At 55.7% G+C, this 16,287-nt stretch overlaps 1 protein-coding gene across 1 annotated transcript; it reads right to left on the bottom strand.

The window, feature by feature from the left end:
• Positions 1-13,503: 13,503 nt before the first annotated feature.
• EBI3 (Epstein-Barr virus induced 3) lies at positions 13,504-16,235 on the bottom strand. The gene is made up of 7 exons (XM_030966541.1): positions 16,177-16,235; positions 15,474-15,604; positions 14,952-15,167; positions 14,743-14,860; positions 14,514-14,674; positions 13,843-14,006; positions 13,504-13,766 (listed from the first exon to the last, which is right to left on the bottom strand). Exons 2-7 carry the CDS (start codon positions 15,571-15,573, stop codon positions 13,614-13,616), a joined length of 912 nt encoding a protein of 303 aa, XP_030822401.1. The 5' UTR covers positions 15,574-15,604; positions 16,177-16,235; the 3' UTR covers positions 13,504-13,613.
• Between the last annotated feature and the right edge of the window lie 52 nt (positions 16,236-16,287).

Below are 16,287 nucleotides of genomic sequence, written 5' to 3'. Positions count from 1 at the left end.
AAAGGAATAGTTAGAGGGATGACTTGATTGCCAGGCATGGATATCACTGGAGAAGGAGAATGTGGGGATAGAAAAAAACCCTTTATCACTGGGGGGGGGAAAAAAAATCATCAGCTGGATGCCAACTCCAAGGATTCCAAAGGAGAAATAAGGAGGGAAGTTTTAACAGCACCTGGTCTGTGGAAAGTGTCCCTGCCTATGGAATGGGAGCAGCTTTGAGGGCACTTCCAAGCTAAACCAGCCTGGGATTTGGAACCAGATGCCCAGGAAATCATGGATGGCCAGTCCTGGGTGTCCTGGGCACGCCTGGATGTCCTGCAGGAGGAGAGGCACCCGTCAGAGGGAGGGAATGGGCTCAGGACCAGGAAAAATGGGTGAAATTCCGTAATCTCTGGGATCTCTGAGGTCACTCTCCATGATGTAATGTCCCTTCTCTGAAGCTCTGTCACCACGCAGGTGTCACCACACCTGCTCACTGCACGGGGGATGATTCCCAGTCCTTCCCAGTCCCCCCCGGGGCTGTTCACCCACATGGAAACAACAACCACAGCACTGCCAATTCCAGCTAAAAATATCCCATTACCCATTTCCCCCGAGACTCCTCCTCTGAGCCTTCCTCCCGGGGCATTCCTGCCCAAATCTGAATCCAAACATCACCACCCAGCTCCCCACGGACGCTGTGCCCACTCCTTGTGCCCAAATGCCTCCAACCAGACCAAGGGCTCCTGGCAAACCCCAGACCTGGCCCTTCTCCTTTCCGGGGAAGTCTCCGGGGAGCTCCACACTCGTTTCCAGGATAATCTCCTCCTTTAAGGAGTGCCTGGTGGGTGCTGGAGACCCCAGAAGAGGAGGGGGGTGTTTAAATCACCCTTGGCCTCTCTGAGGTGAGGCAGGATCACTCCAAGCCCTCAGGAATATCCTCAACCCACACTTCCTACAATGAGCCACGTGGGACAACTTTCTCCTCTTTCCCCACTCTGGAATTTTCCTCTTCCCTTTTCCCTTGTGCCTTTCCCCCTGCCAGGCTCCCACACCTCCCCGGCCGCTCCTGCAGGATTGGTGCCTCTCCTCCCGGTGTGTGCAGGTTTCCTGGTGCTGCTCACAGGAGACATGAGTTCATCCAGGCTCCCTCCTAATCATTCCCAGGCATGGAAAAAACCCCCTCACACCCCCGAGGAGAACATAAACATGGACGGGATGTGCACAGCTTATGGAGACGGGACTATGGGAAACACATGGTTCCAGTTTAATAAAACTCTTACGTTTCCAGGGCCTTTTTTTTTTTTTTTTTTTTTTCCTTCCCCATTTTATGGCTTGTTACAGAGCTGGGAATAGCAGGGCTTGTTTTGTTGTTCTTGTTGTGTTTTATGAGGACAATGCCTCGTCCAGAGCTCCAGACATCAGATTCTTTTTGGGGCGAAGATAAAGCTTCCGGCAAAAGCCCTTGGCTCCCACCCAGGTCTCCCTTAACTCCTTCTGGGAATGCTCAGGGTCTGACAGCCAGGGATGGGGTGGTCAAGAAGCCCCAGATGCTCGGAAATATTTGATCTAATCTTGCTCCTTAACTCATTTCAGCCCCTCAGTCGGATTCTTCCATTCTCTCTTTGTGTTTTCCCGGAGGGATTTGGGGTGCAGGGAAGGAGTTTGCCTGGCTGGGGCAGAGGAAGGGGATGTGGGGCATAAAGGCACATTTGGGTCATAAATCACAGGATCCCAGGATGGTTTGGGTGGGAAGGACCCTAAGGATTACCCAGTCCCACCCTAGAGATTCCTGAGCATCTCTCCTCCCATTCCTTGTTCAACGCCGGGTGCTGGATTCCAGCTGCTTGGTGAAGTGAATGAGTGAAGGAAGGAGGAAAATCCAAGCAACTTTGGGACTGCCAGGGCTTTGGAGGGGATCACAAGTTCCACCCTCACAGCAAAGGCTGGATCCACTTTTCCAACCATTCATTTTGTGTGTGTGCATTCCCCACGGAAAGGAATCAAATCAGGCTCAAAATCAACACAACCCCAGGGTCTGAATCCTTCCCAGAGGGAGGGTGGAACCTGGACTAACAGAGGGAGAACATCCAAGCACCTGGAAAATCCTTGGAGGTTTCTGCTCGCTGCCATTCCACAGAGGCAGCTTCTGCAAGACCTCTGGCCCCCACCAAAGGCTGTTTGTTTCTGATCCTGTTTTATTCCTATTACAAGGAGTGGGGAAGTGACTCTGCTCATGTTTTCCCCATCACTACAAAAAGAGCCCTGGAACAAACCCCAAACGCTCAGCACTGCCTGGGAAAAGGGAGAGAAATCCCACAAGGAACAATCCTCAGGCTGCAGGAGCTGGAAAAGGACTCAGGTCCCATCCCAGCTCTGCTGATTGCCTCAGGATTTCCTGTCCTGCAGCACCTCCAGCTCTCTGGGATGCTCAGCCCTGTGCTCCTGGTCCATCCCAGCCCCTGGCTCTCCCCCTTCCCTCTCCCTTCCCACGCTGGACACTGCTGTCTTTATTTTGGTATTAACCAGAAAATCCCATTTTCTGCTGGCTGCAGGGAAAAGGTTTGGTGGGATGAGAGGGAAGGGGATAAAGGGAGAGAAATGGTGGGGAGGCAGGGGGCTCCAAGCCCCAAACACCACCGGGACACCGAGGGCTGCTGTGCCACAGCAGCATCCTGAGAGAGCAAAGTGCAGGGAAGCGGGGCTGTTCCCGCTCTCAGCACACCAGGAGGCTCCTGCCCACTTCCTAGAACATTCCTGGAACTGAGGAGCGCGGAGGTGCCGCTCTCCAAAGCCGTCACGTTCCCTGTGCGGAGCTGCCCCGGCGCTGAGCTCAGGCTCTGCTCTGCTCCCAGCCCAGGATGGATTCCAGGGCCTTGGCTCCTTCCCCACCTTTGGATGTGCTGGAGTCGGGCTCAGCTCTGCTCCCTCCGTGCCTGGGACTGAACGCAGCAATCCTGCTGCTCTGCCAACGGCAGAGGCACAGAGGGGCCTGGGACGCGGGATGGAGGGACGGGACACGGGGAATGGCTTCACACGGGTTGGGATTTTGGGAAGGAATTCCTGGCTGGGATGGAATTGGATGGAATTCCCAGAGCTGCTGTGGCTGCCCCTGGATCCCTGGAAGTGTCCAAGGCCGGGTTGGAGCAGCCTGGGACAGTGGAAGGTGTCCCTGCCCATGGCAGGGGTGGCACTGGATGATCCTCCAGGATCCTTCCAACCCAACCCATTCCATGATAAATTGGGAATGTGAAAAACACAACAAATACAAACCACAGCCTGACACAAAGGGATTGTGAAAGGGTCACTGGGATGCTGGGAGAGGGAGCTGGGACAACCAAAGTGCTGCAGGGATCAGAGCAGCTCCAGATTTCAGGTTCACAGGCAATAGAGCAATCAAAATCCAGTTGGGTTCAGCGACTGGCTTGGAAACCTCCCAGGAATCTCTGGTTTCAGGCAAGTTGGAAATAAAACAAACTATTCTGATGGTATTCAGCCTCTGTGTTCAGACAAAACTCAGCAGCCAGGGAGCCTGAACTTGCTGTTTTTGCAGCAGTTTTTCACAGCCCAAGGATGCTGTGTTTCTGGTCAAAGCTGAGCCCAGTTTTTGGACTATTCTGATGCAAGTTATCCATGCCAGCTACCGAGGCTGGGATCAGGCTCTGGTGATGGTTCTGAGGACACAAACACTGAGACCCCACTGAGGACAGCGGGGAAATGGGGGGATCTGGAGCTCAGGAGCACTGGGAAAGTCCTGCCCAGTGCCAGGAACATCCCATGAGGGTGAACCATTCCCTGACCTCCACCCCAACTCCCTGACACAGCTCCAGCGTTCCCTGGGTCCTGGCCCTGCTCCCACAGGGAAGAGATCAGTGCCTTTCTCCGGAGGAAGGGAATTATCAAACACCCTCAGCAGTCACCTTGTCTGAGGTCCAAGCCACCCCTTCACCTGCTGCCACTGTCCCTCTGTCCCCAGACAGGACTCTGGAATGCTCCCAATCCATCTCCTTTCCCAGCCCTAAGCTGCTTTAATTAACCAGAGTTGTGTTTAATTCAGGAACAGCTCAGCACCTGCCAGGGCTGCCCCATCCAACCTCTGGGCTCCAGCTCCTCCTCCTCCTCACATCCCAGGGGTCCCTTCTCCCCTCAGGAGCCATTCCTGGCCTGAGGCACCCCAGGACAAGGACGGGGATGGTGACGTGTCCAGCCAGTCCAAACAGACGTGGAAATGGTGCTCCCAAGAGGCTCAGAGCAGACACGCCTTGAGAATGTGTCTGAGCAAGGCTGAGGCTGGGAGAAATCGGGAGAAATTGGGATAAACTGTGCACCTGAGCAAAAGGCTGATGGAGGCAGTCCTTGGCTCGCACTTCAGGAGTTTTTTCCACAGTTTGTCACTGGTACCATCAACACGTGGAGGGTGGAAAATGCATCCAATATCTAAAACAAATCTGCATTGTTGTTACATGGTTCTGCTGTGGAGGAATCCTTAAATCACCTCCAGTGAGAGAGGCTTTAATGCAGCTCCTTTATCCAGCTTCCCTCATCCATGGAGAACTCTTCCAAGTGGGGTCCGGATCCATCAGGAGGGAGAACTCACACTGGAGGAAGTTGTTTGGAAAAAAACATAAGAGCTATAACAGTCCTGGAAATTCTGAAATGCAACCACCACCCACACATGCACAGATGGACACACACTGAGAACCTCCAATGCAGAGGAAAATCGAGATATTTTAGAAATAGCACTGACATTTAGAATCCCAGAATGGTTTGGGTTGGAAAGATCTTAAAGATTATCCCATTCTAGCCTCTACCATGGGCAGGGACACCTTCCACTCTCCCAGGTTGTTCCAAGCCCTGTCCAGCCTTGGACACTTCCAGGGATGGGGCAGCCGCAGCTTCTCTGAGCAACTTCCCCCAGCGTCTTCAGCAAAACCGAGATTTTGTTTAAACCTGGCAGAAAAGAAGAAAAGAAATAAAAAGGAGAGGTGTGAAACCCCAAGAGTTACAGGTGGACAAAACTGATGAGACTGAAATCCACCAAGATCCTCCCACTGATGGGGAACAGATGCCACAGAGAAAGTGCAGTCAGAGGGATGGAAAAGGATGTTTCCCGAGTGCCTCGTTCCCTGCAGCTCCAGGAGGAGTTAAATCCATTCATGGACTCTTGGAATGGGTTCCACTATTCCGTCACAAAATGAGACTCAGCCTCATCCCATGTCCCAGTCATTTTTTCACCTCTAAACTGACTGAGAGATGCCATCAAAAACCACTCCAAAGTTATTTTCCAAGCTCTCAGCTCAGGGATGTTGAGTTTCTCTTCACTAACGATGGAAAGAAACTCCACAGAAATTCCTGACTGGCACCACTCCAAATTCAGCCAGACCCAAGCTCGGACATCGAAGGTTGTAAACCCCCAAAAAATCCCATCTCTAAATTAAACAAATTTCAGGATGCCTCCTGCATGTCCCTGCTGCAAGAGGAACATCTGTTTCCTATGGAGTGGGGAGATATCCTCTGATTGAATCAGGGTGGGGAGATTGGAAGGATAATGGGAGCCATTTGCAAATTCCCAGTTTCCTAAAACTTTTCATTCCCACTTCTGCTGACACCGGTGGGATCTCCTGGAGCTGTCCATGTGGTGGGGAAGACAGTGGATGTATGTTCTAATTCAGCCTAAATATCCAAACCAGGTTAAACCAGACCCATGGCTCCATAAACCTCACTTGGAGAGGGCTGGAGAGTTCTGGTGCCCCAAGTGATGGGCTCCAGGTGGGACAAACTCCCCAAAACACCTCAGAATGAACCAAATCCCAAAACACCCATCCCCATCAAGGCTGGGGCAAAGTCCCCTGATGGATCAATGTGCTGGCTTCCATTCCAAAAGGAAAATATGGCCCTAAAGCCACCCAGCCCTTCTGCTCCTTTTGGGCCTGACCCAAATCTGCACCTCCCCTCCCCCTGCATTTCCCCCCGACACACCTTTCCTTCCACTGGAACATAACCCCAAATAAGATGTTGGCCTGACATGAAAGGAAAATGTATAAATATTTTTAAAAAGAGAAGAATTCCTGCCTCTCCACCAGTTTGCTCCAACTAATAGGTTTCAGATGTCTCACATACTTCATTCATTCAGCCCCATTCAGTCTCCTAGGAGCCCCCGCTGTATTTATTAAACACAGCAATTGTGGAATGTTCAGCACTTACAGAATCAAACACACCATTTTTTTCTCTTTTTTTTCCCCCCAAAAAAGCGTAATTAGAAAGCTTTGTGAGTGACCTAAAACCATCATCCTGGTTCCAATCCCAGTGCCCACTCCAGCATCCTGCAGCTGTCCCAAACCTCTTGCCATGGTTTAGCCCTTCCTGGCTGCCCAAGAACACTTTTTTTGGGGGGAGTTTTATCCTCGGCAGGATGATTTCCCTGCCGTGCTGGAGCACCTCCTGCTCACTGTGTTGTTCCTGAACGTGTTCTTTTGGACACTTGGCTCTCACATCCAACTTGTCTCCGCAGTCTCGGCAGCTCTTCCCACTCTGGAGGCGCGAGGCGAGGCTGGAATCCTGCAGGATGCCAGCGCTAATTTCAGCAGCACGGAGCTGCAGAACACGAGCTCTTTCCTAGAGGGATTCAAATGGAAGCAGACACAAGAGCAGAGCCATTTCTCATTCCAGAGCTGGCAGGGAGAGCCGAGGAGGATGTCTGGGCTGCAGAGGCAGGACGTGGGGTTGGTTCCAGCACCGGTGACCTGCCAGAGCTGGGGGACTGCTCCGAAGGGTTTGCTGGAGTCTGGCACTGGCCCAGGCCTTTTTTTGGGGAGAGACACATGAAAAGGGGACGTGAGGCCCTGAGCCTGGGCTGAGACCATCTGGCAGGAGGCAGCAGCGGAGGAATGGCCTTTGCTTGAGGCCACAACCAGTTCATGCAGCTGCTGAGTTCTGTCGGTCTGGAGTGCTCCAACAGGAGGTCACGGCCCCCAGCCAGCCTCCCTTGGACCACCAACTCCATCCCAGCCTCCCTTGGACCACAAACTCCATCCCAGCCTCCCTTGGACCACAAACTCCATCCCTGCCTCCCTTGGACCAGCAGCTCCATTGCTGCCTCCCTTGGACCAGCAGCTCCATCCCCTGGACCAGCAGCTCCATCCCAGGAACGGAGCACAGCCCAACCCATCCTGGGCACACCAAGCTCTTCCCAAAGGTGTGGTGGTTCATTTTTCCCCCTTTTTTGGGCTGCAGAGCCCCTGCCCCCATGGGAGATCCCGGGTTGATGGGAACTGTGCTGCTGTCACTGTTTCCACATCCCTGCCCACTTCAAAGAGCCCTCAATGAGCCTTGTCCCAGACACTCCCCGGGGAGCTGTTGGTTTCCAGGCAGGATCCCTGGTTATTGGTCCCACTGCAGGAGGCTGTATGGGAAGGGATGAATCCCCGCAGCTGTAAAACACCAAATGTGCTGAGAGCCACTCCAGAGCCTCCCAGAGCCTCATTACAGCACTGGGTAATTAAAGTCCAGCTGTCACAGCCTCTGCCTGGGCACAAGGGCAGCTCCTTGCTCTGACCACCTCCAGGGGTTCCCAGTTTTCCTGTGCTTTCGCCATCTCATTGTACAAGGGAAAAACACCTCTGCAAACCCTGGTTCCTGGAATTTGCAAGTGCTCCGGCCAGGGAATCGTCACATTCCCAAGGCTGCCAGAGCTCCAGGAGCGTTTGGGCAATGCCTGAGGCACAGGGTGGGATTGTTGGGGTGTCTGTGCAGGGCCAGGAGCTGGACTCTGATCCTTGTGGATCCCTCCCAGCTCAGGACATTCCATGGTTCTACAATTCCGTGATTAATTAGCAATCCAGGTTAATTGTGTGGTGGGGACAGACCCTTCCAGAAGGACCATTTCTACTTGTGCAGTGTCTCCACACCCCCAGGAGCGCAGCTGGGACTGGGGTATCCCAGGCAGTGCCAGATATCCCTGTCTTCATCAGCACCCTCACCCCCACCAGATCCCATCTCCTCTTGAGGGCTTTGCCGACTTCAGGGAACTCCCAGGTGAAACCCAAGGCAACCCCTGCAGCACCTCGCATCCAGCTCATCCCAAGCTTTAGGAAACCCCAGGGATCTGAGAGTCTGGATTCAAGGATCTGGGACAGCAACCCATGGAGCAGCCCGACCTTGCAGCTCCTCATTTCAGAGTTGCTCCATCTCCGATTGTTCCCGGATATTCCAGTGTCACTCAGCTGTGTGCTCATGGCACAATTCCAGATTTCTGCAGAGATGCCCAGGCCATGAGCACAAACCACTGCTCCAGTCTGACCATGTATTGGAAAAACCCCTAAGGAGGATTCCTGCCCATTCCTGAAAGCTGGTGCCTCTGGGACAGCAATTCCTCCCCATTCACCCCGGTTTCGAGCCTTTTTTGTGAGGTTGGCTGAGCATCTGCTGGTGATTAAGGGTTTTGTCATCTGGAAAGAGCTGACAATTACCTCCAATTATTCCAACTAGGTCAGGTTCTTCAGCACGAGTTTATGTGATGACTCTTGGCTGGAATTACGGATTTCAAACTCCAATTGAGAGCAGAATCCACTTCTCCTCTCTCACATTCAGGAAAAAATTCCTTCCATAAATAACAGCTCCTTGTGCCACAGGACCTGACCTGTGTGTCCCTGGCCTCCTGTTGTTTCAGGACAACACCCCAGGAACCACACAACAGGCCTGGAAAAGGGAGAAGAACTGGAAAAGGAAGCAAAGGGAATTTCAGGATGCTCCAGGAATTTCAAGAAGGGTTTTTTCATCAAACTTTCCATGTCAAAACTCCCAACTTCATTGGAAATGTCCTTTGGGGCCTCAGGTGACAGGGGAGAGGGTGGGGGCTGAGGTTTAGACTCTGTGGGCAAAGGATGCCTCATTCCTTTTCCTGGGATCTACTGTCCTGGACAGGCTCTAATTTCCCACTGGGAACTTCTCATTGTGTGAGCAGCAACCATTTCACAGGGGCTGCACTAAAGTCCTTCAAAGATTCCTGCTAATCCCAGCTATTCCGGGGCTCTTTGAACAGTTGAACTTCTCCAGTCCCACAGCAGATTGGGGCTGTCCCCCTTCTCCAGGGAAGGGTTTTTCCAGGTGTCCCTCAAAAGCTCAGAGCTTCTCCACGCTCCCAGTTCCCATTCAAGACTCAACGTGCCTGAAAAGCCTCCTCAGGAATCCCCTGCAGAGCAGGAAAAGTGGAGAGAATTGAGCACCCAAAATCCCATTTGTGGCTGTGCCCGTGCCAGGTTCTGTCCGTGTCACCCTGCCACCCTGCCCAGCACAGGTGCCTCGTGTTCTCCAGCAGGTTCCTGGCAGTGCTTCCCACCAAGATTCCCTTGGGACAGGAGCGTGTCCCACAAAGCCCAGCTCAGAGCACACCCCAGGAATGAGACGGTCCAAATGGGACAAACACAACTGGAAAATGTGCTGCACTGCAAGGCCAGGAGATTCCAACTCCTTCTCCCTAATTACATGTGATTGCTTCTTGGCAAGAGCTCAACCTGCCAGAGCAGTGAGGTTTTACAAACATTCACACAGGCATTAGATCATTGTTTGAAGGAGTTATTGGCAGCCCAAATCTGAAGTAAAAACAGAGTTTAAAGCAGACCATATTGACCAGGGTGAAGCTGGCTGCTTTCATGTCTCCTGCTCATCTCTGGACACCCAGGACCCCATTCATTTCCTGTCACTCCCATCACCATGGCATTCCTGGGGCTGGATGTCACCATCTTGGGGGGTTCTGCCCTTGTTAGGAACACAGGCTTATAGAATCAAGAATCCCAGGATGGTTTGGATTGGAAGGGACCTTAAATCCCATCCAGTGCCACTCCTGCCATGGCAGGGACACCTTCCCCAATCCCAGGTGACTCCAAGCCTCGTCCAGCCTGGCCTTGGACACTTTCCAGGGATGCAGGGGCAGCCACAGCTGCTTTGGGCACCCTGCACCAGGGCTTGCCCACCCTCAAAGAGAGGAATTCCATCCCAACATCCCATCCATCCCTGCCCTCTGGCAGTACAAAGCCATTCCCTGTGTCCTGGCACTCCAGGCCCTTGTCCAAAGTCCCTCTCCAATATTTATTTCTCTATGTCCGAGAAACATCTTCCCACATCCACAAACTCACACACTGGCAACAAGGCCTTTTCAAAGAAATTTGTATTTCTGCTCTGCTCTCGTGAATCCATCCTTGTCTCTGCCGGGCCAGTTTGACATCGTGGGATGAGCTCTGGAGAGCTCTGCCATCCTCTCCCAAAGCCTTTGGGAAAGCAGGTGGGAGCTCAAGCCCACGGCAAAGCACAAATGGGAATTGCCACAGAATCCTGCTGCCAGTCCCTGGGAGAACAAAGGCCTGCTGCAGAGGTGGGTCTGTCCTGCACTACGCTCAGGTGGGGCCAGGAGCCTCTGGCAGCTTGGATGTGGATAAAAATACCCCAGGCTCTGGCAGCCAAGCAGGCTGGAGCTCCTCACAGAGCAGCTCCCAGCCCGGAGCCCAGGAGGACACCCTGGCCTTCCACGTGTTCCTAAATTAGATCTCCTGAGACCAGCCCTGGCTTTTAAAAGGGAGGTGAGCTTGTTAGTGCCCAGCATCATCCCTTAAATGGGAATCAGCAGTTTTACTGCACTTGGAGGGGCTGTAAAAGGCAAGGAGGGAAGGGGCAGCGTCAGGAAGCAGCAGAGCCTGGCACGGAGGGGCCACTCAGGAGCTCTGTAATTGTGAATTCACCAGCGCTGAGGTAGAACAAGGCCCAGACTAAACCCAGGAGCCTTGGGAAGGTGCAAGAAGACGCAGAGAAGGTTTTAGGGGCAGCTCCCCAGCAGGCCCCTTCTCCTGAGGCCAAAACCCCAGGCTGGAAAGGGTCTAAGTGAGGATTGCCAAGCTCTCCACCCATGAAAGTCAGGGTGTGCAGGCTCCTTTCTTCCCAAATCATGGCTTGACTTACACACCCCTGCGCTGCTGGCACAGGAAAGCCAGGGAAGTCACATTACAGGAGTAAAAAAAGCTCCTGTGCTGTCAGAGATTCCCTTCCCAGCCTGCCCAGGGATCAGGGATACCGGCTGGAAAAGGCTCTCGTGACACTGCTCCAGGGTTTCCTTGGCTGAGGGAATTCGGGGTGCAGCTGTGTCTGTTCCCATGTTCCCAGAGAGCTCCCATCTTGTTCTGGAAATAGAAATTAATAAGGAAATAAATTAATCAAAAGTGGTGTCTTTTGGTTACAGAGATAGCGCCAGAATCTGAACAGAAATGATAGAGAAACTTCTCTGAGATCTGAGGGGCACCAACTAAACCTGTCCTGCCAAGGCCATTTTGGAATCAGAACCCAAAATCAAAAGGACAAACCAAACACAAATGACACAGGAATCATCCTGGAAAAGCTCTCAGGAATCTGCCATCATGTTGTAGAAAGAATGTGGAATTTCTGCTGCTTTAAACTGATTTTACAGTGCAAACCTGGTGTTGCAGCAGCGGCTTTAGGAAAATCTGAACCAACAAAAAGTTTAAACACCTTTTTTAATATTAAGCAGTCCCACTCCCTGGGAGGGTTTAGTGATTATTGTCACCCTAAAATATGGGAATTTGCAGGAGAGCTGATGTCCTTCCTAAGGTCAGATGTGATGAGATGGAGCCAGGAAGAAAAAATAATTGGTCCTGGTTTTAAGTGTTAAGCAATTCTGCCTCCCTGAAATAAGCAGTATAATTTATTTTTTTTCTTGCTCACACAGCAAAATCCACAAACTACCGAGACAACCAGGAGGGGAAATTTGTCCCCTCATGTAAATCCATTTTTGCCTTGTAAAGCTGCATTCCCAAGCCAGCAGCTGCTCCAAAGGGCCGATCCCAGACCCCCCATTTCACTGCGGACACCCCCGAGGCTGTTTGGGTTACAGGATCACCCCAGGACAGCCCAGGTGCGCTGGCCAGCTGGTTTGGGACCACGGGATGGACACACCAGAGGCGACTGCCAGCGTGAGGTCGAAGGCAGCCGCCACTTTCCCAGGGATTTTCCCTTTGCTGTGTGTTTGGAAGGTTACACAGCTGTAAGGCAGACACAGGAGGAGCTGGAAGCCTGCGGGGATCATTGCCTCCATCCCACATGTCCCATGGAAGGAAGCTCTCCCGTGGACTGACATCCCATTAACTCCTGCCGGTGGGAGCCGATTCCTGGGGCTGGAAATACTTTGGAGCCTCCAAGTGCCAGCTGCTCGTCCCGCAGATAACTCCGGTCCCATCCCTGACCTGGTGACTCGTATTTATTTTCTCATTTTATAAGAACCAGGTTCTTCCCTGCTCTCATTCCTGGTGGGAATGAGCACTGGCCGGGTGTGAGGCTGCTCCGTCTCGGATATCTGAGATGGAAAACTGGGATCTTGTCCAGCAGGCTGTCTTCCTGGGAAAAACCTTGGCTCCAAACGCTCCCAATCGTGCCATCAGCTGGAGCGAGGTGGAACTTCACAGGATGGGATGAACCAGCCTTTTTTCCAAAACCACCTGTGAGGACACAAAGTGCTTCCAGAGCCCAGGAGAGCTCAGGGAGGAAAATCTGGAGGGCACAAAGCCTGGCAAAGCTTGGGAAAAGGCTCAGTGCTCTCTGGAAGGTGGCGGATCTCTGCCTAGGTCCCCTTCAAATCCAAGAGATGGGATATTGGGAAAGAATTCCTCCCTGTGAGGGTGGGCAGGCCCTGCCACAGGATGCCCAGAGAAGCTGGGGCTCCCCCCGGATCCCTGGCAGTGCCCAAGGCCAGGCTGGACGGGGCTTGGAGCAGCCTGGGAAGTGTGTCCCTGCACAGTGGAAGGCGTCCGTGCCCATGGCAGGGGTGGCCCAGGACGATCTTTGGGGTGCCTTTCCCACCCAAATCCCTCCATCAGCGCCCCCGTTTCCCGCCATTGGCCCAGCCCTCAGGGACTGACCCCCGGGGTCTCCTGGCCCCGCGCGAAGGGGCTGCGAGCGGCACGACGTGCCGGGACCAGGCGGGGGCGCCACTGCCCGCGAGCCCCGCTGCGCATGGGCACGGCGCCCCCCTGCCCCCGGGCGGAGCGCGGGAAGGCAGCGACGGGCGGGACCATCAGGGGCCACGGCGTGGGGGGGTCTGTAACGGCCACGGGGCTCCGCTGTGAGGTCTGGAACCCTCCGGAGCTCCGGTGTGAGGCTTGTGAGCCCCGGACCTCCGGTCCACGGCCGTCTCAGCCCGGGGAACGCCGCGCAGGGAGGAGGCGCCCCTCGTTAATCACTGCGCTCACCCCTCAGCCCACGTCCGACATGGCCGCCCACCCCTCAAGCCCGCCGTGTCCGTGACGGCCCCGCCCCGGTGGGCGCTGAGGGCCAGGGTGGGGCAGAGGGCGAAGGGACGGCCCTGGGGCAGAAAAGGGACCGACCCCAAAGGCAAAAAAGAGTCAAACGCAGGAAAACAAAGGGATTGTTCTGGAACAGCAAAGGGACTGGCCCTGGGGGCACTGAAGGACCGACCCAGGAGCAGCTCAGCCATCACAAACACCCCAATTAGAACAGGGACGGAGCCTCAAGCCCTTTTATTGCCCATTCCTGGCAGCACTGGTGGCTCTGTGCTGCTGGGGTGGGACGAGGGACGGGAGCAGGCCTGGCATGGGGACAGCGGCCCTGCCTGGCTGTCACAGCCCCACCCAGGGTGTCCCCGAGGCCGGCGGGCTCCAGGCGCTGAATTCCCCGGAATCCGTGATGTCCTTGGCGGCCACCTGGATGTGGTGGAGGCTGCCGGGCTCCAGGTCCGTCAGGGTGTGCGATGTCAGCTCGTAGGGCCCCACCTGGGGACAGCGGGGTCAGGGACATGCCGGGCACAGGCACAGCTGTGCCTCAGTTTACCCAGGGGGGTGGCAGTACCGTGGTGGGGACGGAGTCGTTGTCCCGGGAGTAGCGGATGCGGTAGTGGAGCGGGAAATACTCCGGGAACGGCCAGGATGATGGAGGGCTCCACTCCAGCAGCAGCTTCTGGGGCTCCCCAGGGATGGGGGAGACCCGCAGGGCCTCGGGGGGGTCCGGCTTTACTGGGGAGACAAGGAATGAGAGAATTCCAGGATGGTTTGGGTGGGAAGGGACATTGAGGATCATCTCATTCCACCAGGGATGCCTTCCACTATCCCAGGTTGCTCCAAGCCCCCATCCAGCCTGGCCTTGGACAGTCCCAGCGATCCAGGGGCAGCCACAGCTTCTCTGGGAATTCCATTCCAGGGCCTCACCACCCTCACAGCCAAGAAGTTTTTCAAATATCCCATCTAAATCCTCCTTTAGATTAAAACCAACCCTCTTGTCCCACCAATGCGTGGAAAAAGTCACTTCATTTTTAGACAAAGGGGGGATGTCCTGGCTGCGGGATCCAGCATGGGATTGTTGGGGACAGGGCCCTCGTGTCCCCCTGTGAGCTGTGCAGGACAGTCTGAGCCCCAGCAAATCGTGGCACTGATGATCCCACACCCCAAGCAGGGGAGAGCCCCCAAGGGTGAGAAAGGAGGGTCCTGCAGGGGACCCCGGTGTCCCCATCCCGCAGCACTCACTGATGTTCTCCAGGAGGAAGGGCAGCGCTCCAGAGGCAGCTCCCAGGGGGTTCCGGGCGGTCACGTTGAGCTCGTAGGGAGTGAGGGAAAACACCTGCAGGTCCCCGAAGGAGCAGCTCCGCGGGCCCGTGAGGGCGCACTCACCTGTGTCTGTGCCATGCCTGGGGACACAGGGACAGCTGCCAAGGGCTGGGTGACATGGGGAGAGCCTTTGGGGACCCCCACTCACCTGTAGGTGGCCACGAAGTCGGTGTCCAGCAGGGGGTCGGGGCTCAGCCCCCAGGAGCAGTTCACAGCCTGGGGGTAGCTGGTGGCCCAGCACTCGATGGCCGGTGGCGGGGGCGGGTCTGGGACAGGGGACAGGGGTCACCCCACTGCCAGCACCCCCAGGGACCCCCGGCCAGCAGCGGGGTCACAGCAGGGCTGGGGGGCACTCACAGCCCAGCCGCAGGCAGATGGTGGCCCAGGTCTCGCCGGTGACAGGGTGGTGGCAGCTGTAGTGGCCCTCGTGGGCCAGGCTGGCATTGGGCAGGGCCAGCCCCGGGGCCGGGGACGTGCCCAGGACGGTGTCACCCCGGCGCCACTCGGCCACACCCCCCGGGCACAGCAGCAGCACCTCAGTGCCCAGGGAGCCGTGCTGAGGGGTGCAGGGGGCTGGGGACACATGGGGACATGGCAGGGACACTGCATCAGGAAGGGTCTTGGCCTCCCTGGGCCCCCAGTGCCATTCCCAGTGTCCCCAGACCCCCAGGCATCATCAATCCCTCCATGGCCATCTTCTGTACCCCAGTGTCCCCTCCAGCATCCCCACACTTCTCTCCCTAGAGACCCTGTCATTGTCCCCTGTCCCCTCACTGTCCCAAATCCCCTCCAACTCCAACCCCAGTGCTCCCAGTCTGCCCAGTCCTGTATCCCCCAGATCCTCCCAGCCTCCATCCCAGTGCCCCCAGTCCCCCCTACCTCTGTCCCCGTTGTCCCCATCCCCAGTGCTCCCTGCCGTGCCGTTGTAGGGGACAGTGCAGGCGGGTGCCACCAAAGCCACGACCCAAAGCCACCTCATGCCAGGAGACTCAGCAGGGATGCCCAGGCACCTGTGGGGACAGGCAGGACGGTCAAACCTCAGCACTGCGGACAGCACAGACAGCACATGTCCCCAGGGGGACAGGGACATCACCCTGGAGCCACCCCACACTGCTGTGCCTCAGTTTCCCCCCCAGCCCTGCCACACACCCTGCAGAGGGATGGGTTCCATAGGGGTCAGACCCTACAGCCAGGACAGAGAGGGGGTGAAAATTACCACTGTTCCTACGGTTCCCCAGGGGGACGTGCAGCCACCCCTGCAGTCCCACACCGGGAATCAGGGGTTTGTATCCCTCAGGTGGGTCCCCACCTCCCCCCAGGGCAGGACTGTCCCTCACAGACCCCCCAAAGCCCGGCCTGGGGGCCGAGCTGAGCTCCCTGCTTTCCCCAAGCCCAGCACTACAGGGACAGGTCCTGCCCTTGTCACCTCCCACCACAGCCATGGGTTGGCTCACCCCTAGAGGGGACACGCTCTGCTTTCCCTGGATTTGGGGGTGCCCCAAACCCGGCGCTGTGGGGTCACCCCAGACCTCCAACACCCCCTGCTCTGCCCGTGGGGATCCCAGTGCCCCCAAACGCTCACCGCAGCAGGGCCAGCTGGGACCGCAGTGTCCCCGCCGGATCCCGGCGCTTCCCAGCCCATTTCCTCGCAGGAAGTGCCGTTCCCGTGGGGACGGAGCCGCTTCCCAGCGTG

This window comes from Camarhynchus parvulus, chromosome 28 (genome assembly GCF_901933205.1).
Source record: "Camarhynchus parvulus chromosome 28, STF_HiC, whole genome shotgun sequence".
Classification (NCBI taxonomy): domain Eukaryota; kingdom Metazoa; phylum Chordata; class Aves; order Passeriformes; family Thraupidae; genus Camarhynchus; species Camarhynchus parvulus.
This window is presented reverse-complemented; position numbering and strand designations above follow the sequence as displayed.